The 10,091-nt window shown below is 47.4% G+C and overlaps 1 protein-coding gene across 4 annotated transcripts; it reads right to left on the reverse strand.

Annotated features, from left to right (window-relative positions):
* Positions 1 to 1,283: 1,283 nt before the first annotated feature.
* On the reverse strand, positions 1,284 to 9,748 carry BRD2 (bromodomain containing 2). Of its 4 annotated transcripts, XM_039241769.1 has the most exons (13): positions 7,078 to 7,170; positions 6,727 to 6,818; positions 6,558 to 6,607; positions 6,324 to 6,461; positions 5,698 to 5,836; positions 5,388 to 5,602; positions 4,907 to 5,281; positions 4,269 to 4,397; positions 3,713 to 3,964; positions 3,325 to 3,590; positions 2,509 to 2,813; positions 2,149 to 2,271; positions 1,284 to 2,049 (listed from the first exon to the last, which is right to left on the reverse strand). In XM_039241769.1, exons 4-13 carry the CDS (start codon positions 6,432 to 6,434, stop codon positions 1,910 to 1,912), a joined length of 2,055 nt encoding a protein of 684 aa, XP_039097700.1. In that variant the 5' UTR covers positions 6,435 to 6,461; positions 6,558 to 6,607; positions 6,727 to 6,818; positions 7,078 to 7,170; the 3' UTR covers positions 1,284 to 1,909. The 4 variants fall into 4 exon arrangements, with proteins under 4 accessions (XP_039097700.1, XP_039097697.1, XP_039097698.1 ...); XM_039241766.1 differs by lacking the exons at positions 6,558 to 6,607; positions 6,727 to 6,818 and adding an exon at positions 8,945 to 9,748 and having other exon boundaries at positions 7,078 to 7,381; XM_039241767.1 differs by lacking the exons at positions 6,558 to 6,607; positions 6,727 to 6,818 and adding an exon at positions 8,676 to 8,754 and having other exon boundaries at positions 7,078 to 7,381.
* Between the last annotated feature and the right edge of the window lie 343 nt (positions 9,749 to 10,091).

Consider the following 10,091-nt stretch of genomic DNA (forward strand, 5'->3'; position numbering starts at 1 on the left):
TTGAAATTCTCTATCCCTCACTGAAAATAAACATTTTTAAAAAGCCGAAGTTTTCCAAATTTTCTATCACTCTTCTCATGAGGACCAAAACTCAAAAGAAATTCTTTTTCTTTTGAAAGAAAGACTTACTGAACTCTACACTTAAAATGGCTAAAAGCCCTTTTAAAACTAAGTGGCTCTCAACCCTGGCTGTATTATCACCATCTCCTGAACTTTCAATCATTATTGCCTAAACCCTGATTTAATGAAAATTCATATAGAATCCTGAAATTATTACAGTACTTTTAAAAAAGCTTTACTGTGGCCCTAGTAGGTGGTAAGGGTGGAAAGCTATAGTTCAATTTGCTTCCAAAATCTTCTCCACCATCTCCAAACCAGACTCTACCCTCCACCTGGTTTCTGGCAAGATTTATGACAGAATAGACCATTTTCTCTCAACTTCCAGACCTTACTTCAAAGCTCAGGTTTGGTATGATGTGAAGCTAAACATCTTTTGTGGTTAGTCCCCAGTTCCAGAACCCACATATCACAGATCCCTAAATATAGGGTTTATATAGTTTACAGTCTTTGCTAGTCAGAAAGGGATTAAATTTATGGAATTGGTTTTTTGGGGTTTTTTTTGGAGAGGGGGAGTACATACCAAGTGTGGAAGGGACAGAGAGAGGGAGACAGAACCGAATGAAGTAGGACTATGTGGGGCTTGAACCCACAAACCACGTGAGCTCAAGTTGGATGGTCAACTGCCTGAGCCACCGAGGTGTCCTGAAGGAGTTTCTGTGATCTGAATTTGGCAAAAATTGCTGGATTGTGTATTAATAAACTGCAGCAGGGCTCTATAAATCTGAATTTAAGAAAGGAGCAAATTTCAAAAGCAAACACAACTGCTTTCTCAAGTCAGATGCAGAATATAAAAAAAGCAAAACCAAAAAAAACCACAAAAAAACAAAACAAAAAAACCCTGTTGTTGGCTACCATCCATTCTGTTCACATTTGGTTTGTGTGTTCAGGAGACAATCCACACATACAACACTGTAGAGGAAAACCCCAAAACCTATCTTGAGTTCTAAACCTAAGATACACATGAGCCAGAGGGTTTTAGCTTTTTTTCTGTTTAAACCAGAGCAAACTAGGAACCTGAATATTTTTAAGGATTACTTTACAAAAGGCAGATGAATGTCACCCCAGCAACAGCCTGGTTTAAAAACTCTCACTTCAGGAATAATTTTCCTCAAACTTCTCAATTATATCATGTTCCTTTTGAAACACTACAAAAGCAAACGTTATTAAGGTAACTCAAAATTTGAATAATATTTTCTTTATTTACAAGTTAGAATCAACAGACAAAGAAAGACAATCCAGGGGACCAAGTGGGGAGATGACTGAAACCCCCAGGGGCCCCAAATGGAGCAGAAGGAAAAGGGAAAACAGAGTAGAAAAAAAAAAGTCAACGTAAAAAAAGAGCTCCCCCTTTTTCCCCTCCCCATGGAGGCTGAGGGAACCATGGCCCCCACACCCCTCAGCCTTACCTAGCTTAAAATAAATTAGAACAAACAACCTCAAAACAGGGCCTTTACAAGTGAACAGGGCAGCTATGGCCTCAGGTGACCCCCATTTCAGGGCCTTTGCCCACTCCCACCCTGTACCCCTGCCCTGCCCCAGTCATTCTGAATGGGGCCCTATGCCCAAGAGGTCACTCTCAATGGGGCTGGGAACTCAATCTTATTTTGTCCATTTATGTCCCTCCTTCAGTAAATGTCCCTGCACCCCTCCCCCATGCAGAGCCAGCTCTCCTACAGTGGGGGGGAGGAGGATGAGATGAGGAAGTGTCACAGCAGGGGGGGAAAGGGTGGGGCAGGGTGGTCTAGGGGTCCGGTCCTGCGGAGCCTCCTGCCCCATCTGGCCTGGCCCCTTAGCCTGAGTCTGAATCACTGGTGTCTGAAGAAGAGGATGATGAAGAGGAGGAACTGGAATCTGAGCTGGAACTGGAAGCGCTGAGGCGTGACACTGCTACTTGCTGTGCGGACGACGAGGACTCCGTTTTCTCACTTGCTGCAGGTTGAAGGTTAAAGAGTAGAAGTTTGATTTCTTATTTGTCAAGAAGACTAGAGGGAGATGTAGCAAATCTGCACTAGCTTTCAGGATACTCACCTTTTTTAGGGGGCTTTTTGGTGGAATTGAGCTGCCCACTAACATCCTGCAACCGCTTTTCCAGTTCCCGTTTCTTCTCCAAAGCCAGCTCCTCCTTGGTCTTTCCCACAGGTTTCTTAATGGCTAGAAAAAGAAACATTCCAGGCCTAAGACTGCCATTAGGTATCTAGTTTCAGTACACCCTAGTGTTCTCAAGTTCCTTTCTTGAATAGTAGGAAGTGACAAACATATCTCACCTCAGTATAAGTAGACAATCAAGAGTGCATCAAGCATACCCAGTTCACGACCCCTTCTCGAAACTGTCCTCAGAACTGTATGAGGATTACCGGATTAATGTGGTAAAGCTTATTTCATACTCACTATAGGGCTTCCGAGGTTTCTTTCGTAGGCAGGAAAGGACATAGCGTTCAAGCTCTCTAAGCGTGGATGGCTTGAGGGTTTCAAAATCAATCTCAATCTCTTCTGGGTTTGAATCACGTAAAGAGGGCTCTCTGGCCTGGATTATGTGCACGACTCTACCCAGTTTCTCCCCAGGTAATTTGTTGATGTCCAAACTCAGCTGCCGCTTTTCATCGTAACTCATGGGTCTGCTTTCTTCCTCTTCCTCTGAATCATAGCCTGTAGGCAGGGCAGGTGGAGCTGTCTTTGTGGCCTTTTTGGGCAGCCTACAGAGAAAAAAAATGTGTCCATTAGGGAAGCATCACTAACTCCCAACACATTCCTACTGTTCAATCCAGTAATCCAAATTCTCTTTCAGAATGATACAGGCCAAGCGTTCTACATTTAGTGTGGGCTTTGAGAACTAGACATTGGTATATTGAGACAAGTCCATCTTTTTGCTACCTAACACTACTAAGCCACCACACTGTGGAAAATAGGAATTGCACAGATTTATTGTCGTAGAAAAAAGAACAGACAAACTAGGGAACAAATCAGGCCTGCCAATTGTTTTATTTAATAAACTTTTATTGGAGCAAGCACACCTATGCTTCCATATGGTCTATGGCTGCTTTCACACTACACCAGACAAAATCTCTTATACCTGACCGTTTACAGAAAAGATACGCTGCCCTCTGGATTAGAGAAAACTTGGCAGGAAATGGGAGAAAGCACCCTCCCTTGGAGATTACAAAAACAGCCAAGCCCATCTCTGCTTCTTACCCTCTAAGAACTTACTTGGTGCCACTTCCTCCAGAAGGTCCAAAGCCAGGGGGGCCTAGCATAGCAGCACTGCTACCCCCGCTGCCACTTGCTTTCTTGGATTTCTTGGGCTGAGATGGGCGCGGTGCCCGGGGTCCCTTGTCCTCCTCATCAACCCCAGATCGGCCACGATGTTTCTCTGCCTTTCGTTTCTTCTTTTTCTCTTTTTTTTCTCTCTTCCGCTTTGGCTTGGATATTGGGCCTTGGGACAGGGCGGCTAGTTGTTCATGTACGGCCCGAAGCTGAAGAAAAAAGTATCAGGTGTACCATGAGAAAAATAAAATCGAAAGGAGTTAAGAGGGAAAAAAAAGGGGCAAAACAGGGCACAAATGTCTTCAAAGTAAACTGAATTATGACCAAATACCTGTTCCTGTAGTTCAGCCAATCTATGAGCCCTTTCTTCCTCAGAGTCTGAGCTTTCACTCTCTTCTTCTTCCTCTTCATCCTCCTCATCCTCTTCCTCTTCTTCCTCAGAAGAGCTCTCACTGCTACTTTCTTCGCTGGAGGACTCTGAAGAAGATTTGGCCAACCCAGGTGGCAAGGCAGTAGAGACTGGTAAAGGCCCTGGTTCCAGTGGTTCATCTGGCATCTTGGCATAACGGAACTCAAATACATCCTAGAAGAAAAAAGCACACTCAAAACCATGCTAGTAAACTGTGCCCGGATATTTTAAGAGTATTTATTTTGAGAGAGAAGGCATACATGAGGGAGGGGCAGAAAGAGAAAATTCCAAGCAGATTCCACTCTGTCACTGAATTGTGCCCCAGTTATACCAAACCAATTAGTGATGTAGTCAGTATAGCTCCAGTTTACAAGTACGCACACTGGGAGATCCTCACAATGAGGTTGGGTAGCAAATGATAAAACCTCTCTGCCCAGACCCATTTGTTTGTTCTTCAAATTCCAACTGTGACACTCACCTGTAGCTTTCGTGCCATGGCCACAACATCGTGGTCTGGGGGATTGTACTTATAGCAGTTGGAGAACATAAGCCGCACATCAGCAGCAAACTCCTGTGCATCCCGGTAATCACGATTCTCCATCTTCCGCTGCAGAAGGAGGCAGCATCAGAAGCTGCACAGGCAGGGAGACTCACCTTTCCCTGCCAACCCCAGACACCACAAGAGTAGCCCTCTCTTGAGCGCACAGTAGGGACGACCTTAAAGATCTATGCATTGGGGTTCAAGTTTGAAGTCAGAGAATTTGGGTAGGTTGAAGAAATATCTATGTCTAGAAAAAAAAACCATTTCTAAGTGATAGGGGTGGGTAGCCTCTGACTATCCTTAACCCCATACTCCCCTAACCCGACATTCTCAAATAAGCACGACTTAAAAGTACGTGCAGAGCACTGATCTAATGACAGAACTCACCATACGGTTTGCAACTCCAAGAAATACAATTATCAAGTACTTATTAAACCTTCTCCATTACCATCTTGTAAAAAAAATAAAATACCAAGAATCAAGACTGCTGTGTGCCCATAAGTGACTGATTGTTTTATTGAGCCCAAAGTTCCAATCACTGCCTGAGCATCCCATCTGCCCCATGCAGTGGGTACCTTGACAGTGCTGAGGTCCATGGGGTGCTTAATGATGTCATGGTAGTCATGCAGGCCAAGAGCAGAAGCATCCACTGGTTTATAGAAAGGCCAGGCATAGGCAGCATGTTTCTTAGAGAGCAACTCTTTCAAAATGCCATTGCAATGTTTTAACTGTTCTGAAAGCTTTCCTTTCTTAGAACTCTGGTGTTGTTGCTGAGAGTCAGGTAAGTCTTTGCGTGGGGGCTTGATAGGGCGGCCACTTTCTCTACGCATAGGGGGAAGACGTGCTGCCTTAGGCTCAAGACTCCCAGGGGGGCTAGCTGGGGAACCAGGAGCCAAGATGGCTGTAGGTGTAGGTGTGGTAGTATCTGCTTTCCGTTTTACGCCTTTTTTCTGCAGGGGGGAGAAAAAAAACAAGATGGGAATCTTTTACCTCAGGGTCCATCTCATCTGAGACCTTTCCCTTCCCAACACCCAAAAGAAATCCACAGATCTGTACCTTGGCAAGGGGCTGGGCTGGGGGAGCTGCAGAGACCGCAAGGAGCGGGGGTCCAGCTGAGTGTAAGGACTTGAGAAGGGGAGAAGAGATGACCGATGGGTGGGGAATGTTGAGAACAGTGGTAGGTATCTCAGGTGGTGGAGTATATAGGGCTGTGTGAGACACAGAAGAAACAGCAGGCACCTGATGGGCACTTGTAATACTGCCCTGGAGTGCTAAAAAAGGAATTAAAAAAAAAAAAAAGATTAGTTTTATTACCTTCTCCATCTTTTGGTCTCCTTTAGGCAAAACTACTTGCCACTCTTCCTACCTGCCAATTTGGCCCCCTTCTTGTGGCTGTTTTTAGGGATAGTCACCACAAGCTCCTGTTCCTCTTGTGGCATCGATGCTACTTTCTGTAGGAAGATCTTTTCCAACGTTTGTGCCATTAGGACAATATCATCAGTGGGCTACAGGGAACACAAAGGTTCAAACGCCAACAAAATACAAAACCATTTTTCTGAGAATTCCTAGCCACAGGTATCGAAACTACCTGCCCACTCAGACAACTGTCATCAAGTACTGAAAATTACCTATACTGAACCACTTATTTCTATGTTCTTCCCCAATTCTGTCCCTCAAAATGCAGTAAAAACTTCAAAAGTAAGGGAATGAGAATGTCAGAGAATAGATTCTGTTCTATTTCGCTCTCTGGAGGTTTCTCTTTGAGAAACAGGGCCACCATCCCCAAGTACAAAAATGTTCTACTTAAATAACCTTTACTGCTAAATCTCTGAAACCACTTCACTTGTGTTCAGTAGTATCCTCTGGAACTCAGATTTTCTAGATCCTACCTACTCTGAGAACACCTTCTACCGTATAAGACAAACATATCAACAAAATATCTAGCGATAACAGAATCACTCTAGACCTACTAATGAACACAGAAAAACTCACCTTGTTGTAAATGTAACAATTGGTGAACATGGTGTTAAAATCCTGCATACACTCCGAGGCAGCCCAATAATAGTTGTTTTCAAGTCTCCTCTTTATAGTACCCATATCCATAGGCTGCTTAATAATTTTGTGATAATCCTAAAAAAAAAAAAAGAAAGAAAAAAAGAAAACGCTAGGTCAGAGCCATTGAAAAACAGGCAAACCACTGGCCCCAGCAATCACACACATACGCACCTCCTATGCATCAAAGTACGTAGTCCCCTGGACTGCGGCCCCAGTTAAAACTAAGGACAGAAAAAGACGAAATGGGATTCTTAGCACCCATTGGGAATCCCCTAGGTGCCCTTCTCTAACCACCCACCTCCCTCCCAACTCTGGAAGGTTTCCCATCCTGTGACATTACCTCTGGGGCTGGCTATCCATGGACTGCATGAGGGAGAGGAAGAAGCTAAGAATTTTGGCCACCGTGGTCCTCTCCCAACCTGGGGTGGGAATCTGTAAAATGGAGCCAGGGCACAAAAGTTAAGGAAGGACACATGGAGGGCACAATGAGAGATGCCAAAATAGCAAGCGGTTGGATCAATCACAAAGGACCAAGAATCCAGAAATTTGGTGGCTATCTGCCCTACAGAGGAGAGAGAGGAACGGAACTCCCTAGGGGCCGCAGCACCTATACTAAGCAGCCCACCTCCACTCACACACATTCTTTTTCATTCCCAATACCTCCCCACTCCAATATCCCATGCCTACTCACCGGCAGACCCAGTTTGACTGCATCCACAGGCTGCCTGAAAGGCCATGCAAACTGATGTTTCCACAGAGCCTTCATCACCACCTTATGCAGGTATTGCAGCTGGTTGGTAACCCGTCCTGGCTTTTTGGGATTGGATACCTCCGGGGGTGGTGGGTTGGCAGGAGTCAGTTGTAAAGCTGGCACTGAAGCCATTGTGGGGCTCTCAAATCCCTCATACAACAGGGAGGGCTTTCGAATCCTTTTCCCTGGCGCTGCTGCCTCTGGGCCCAGCCCCAGTAACCCTGCATTCCCCTCCCCAGGGAGCCTGTGAAATGGGAAACATAATTACATGTGGTAATTTCATGATAAAAAATCAGTAGTGCCACTAACACTATATACGCTATAAACCTAAACTTGAAACTTAGCAAGATATAATCAAACTTATAGAAACAATTCTTAAACAAAACCAATAACCAGAGTCGGTGGAGCTTTTGTTCTTGCCCCACCTCCCCCCACTTCTTGTTTCTCTTCAATACACCTAACCTCATCCCACCTTCTAGACTCTGATAAATCACTCAAACAAGGAAAAAACCCCTCCCCAATGGTTTCTGATACAGCACAACATATAGCATTTGAGCACAAGCTTTAGGGGATAGGACTTTAGCAAAACGGGTGGGGCAGAGCAGCTCAAAACCCAAGCTTCCTCCTCACTAGGGGCTAGGTGGTTGCCATGGTGGTGGAGCCTGAGGGAAACGGGTGAAAAGAGGAAGGGAACAAAACAGGGAGTAAATTTCATAAAATGCTGATGAAACACCTAAGAATCCATCGGGGCACAAGAGAGCACCTTCCTCCCCACAAACTCGGCTTAAAGCAGAAATGAATCAACCTAACGGAAAACCTTGTTACCAACTTAGTATTTCAGATAAGGGGGGTGGGATTTGTCAGACTTCGCAGTTTGGAATAACCCAGCTGCCATATCCCAGAAATTACTGAAATTCGTCTCCTACCTCCAAAGGACTCAAATACAGAGCAGGCTCAATCACCAGTCAAGGTCATTAAGTTCCAGCTCAAGAATGATAGAACACGCCCGACCCCGCCAAAAAAGAAAAAATAAGATTAACGGCTCCCACTCTAGCACCAGACTCTGGAAATCAGTGGCCAAGAGTAGTTCAAATTTACCTCAGTACGCGGTGCTTCCTAGGACTTAAGACAGAGACACTACACTCGAGATCTCATTGTTTACATCCGCAGAGCTGGACGAAAAAATCCTTAGCTCCACCCTCCTGCCCAGAACGAAACTCTTAAAGCTATCAAAAACATCTCCTCCAAACAAAACGCACGCAAACCCCCGGCACAAAACTGATTCAATCACTTGAAAGACAAAAATCAATGACCTAGCATGGACACAAGAACCCATAGCCAAAAGTAATCCCTCTACCCTACTCTGGGAATCTCCAAAGCCAGGCTGTGGCTCTATCACCATGGCAACCCTATAAGATTAGATGTGGCCATGAAACACCCCAAAAGGCCTATGACAAACCGTTGTAGGCCGCCAGACCAACCACCCGCAGGACCTGCAACCCACTCAATATCTTTTCCCATTACATTCCGCTGCCAACCTAGCTCTGCCGGACTACATCACGATTGGACCACGGCGGGAAACCGAATAAATTGACAACCTATACTCCCTCCATACGCAGTATCTGGCCGTCTATCACCGTTCCAAAACCGTCACCCAACCCCCTCCGCGAGCCCCTGAGAGCTAACAGTCGCGCCGCGAAACAGCAACGCGCCCGAGTCGGTTCCGTCCTCCCTCCGAACCCTGTGTCCTACATCCCCGTGCCGCAGCCCAACATCCCCTTCCCACACGCGGATCGCGGGGACGTACTTGCTGTGGGGAGTCACGTTTTGCAGCATCTTGACCACGGGGAACCGCCACTGCCCTCAGCCGCGGAAAGTCCGGATGGCCTCGGTTCCCCTTACCGCCCGGTACAGCATAACCTGGGAAGTGCGGGGGGGTGGAGGGCCGCTGCCCTTTGGCCCTCCAGGCGACAACCCCCCCGCGGGCCGGCACGAAAGCAATCTTCTTCGCCGCTTTTCGGAGAGCTCCCAGCAGCTTGGCGCGCTCCGCGGGAGGCGGACGGCGAGAAAATGGCGGCGGCCTCAACAGAGGCGGGCGAACGAGGGGGGGACAGGCTCCTCAAACACTAGGACGGCCCCCAATCCCAGACACCGTCGTCAATATTGCCCGCTGTTGGTCTGCAAGGATCCCCTCTTCCTGCTGGGACTGCCCGCGGCGGACGAGATCCCGTTTCGATCTCGGATGGAGGCGGATGAACACGAAAAGTGGTTTAGGGAGCCGCCGCCTCCATCTTTGAAATCCTCTTGAGGGCGGAGTAGAGGGGGTGGACAGACTCCGAGGATTGGGCGGGGCCCGAAAAAGGGGAGCGTCGGGGGCTTCTATGGGGTCTGCACTGTCCGCCGGGACCGGTCATAGGCCGAGACGAAGGCCATTTCCAAACGGATGGACGTGGATTGCAATGGCGGCCCCAGACGACTCGAAGACTCTCTATCAGTAGGCAGAATCCTCCAGCTCGTTCTAGAGGCTGCTCCACTCCAGCGCGAAATGGCGCCGCCGAGCCCCGCGCCAGCCCTTTATATATAGGCAGGGAGGAGGAGCTTCGTCGCTCATGCGCGCCACCGTGCTCGAGATTTCCCCCACCCCCTCCGCGCGCGCACGCTCGCTCACGCGCGTGAAGCAGCAGAGTCGAAAGGGGAGGAACACCTCTCCGCGGGAGCGCTTTCTATTGGTCGACTGGAACGATGACGTCATAAGCTTCATTTCCAAGGTGTCAGTCACTAGGCAGAAGAGTGCCGCATAGACCCATAGGGAACAGGCAACCCGCCACATCTTTGAGCCAATTGGCTGCGCTGTGGTTCGGCGACTCCAGGGAAAGAGAGAGGTTGGCATGGGTGCAGCACCCTCTCCCCGCCTCCCCTTCCAACAAAGTCTTCCCAGGCGTCCAAGCTCGGTA

Source organism: Hyaena hyaena, unplaced genomic scaffold (assembly GCF_003009895.1).
Source record: "Hyaena hyaena isolate Hyena2069 unplaced genomic scaffold, ASM300989v1 scaffold_202, whole genome shotgun sequence".
Lineage (NCBI taxonomy): Eukaryota > Metazoa > Chordata > Mammalia > Carnivora > Hyaenidae > Hyaena > Hyaena hyaena.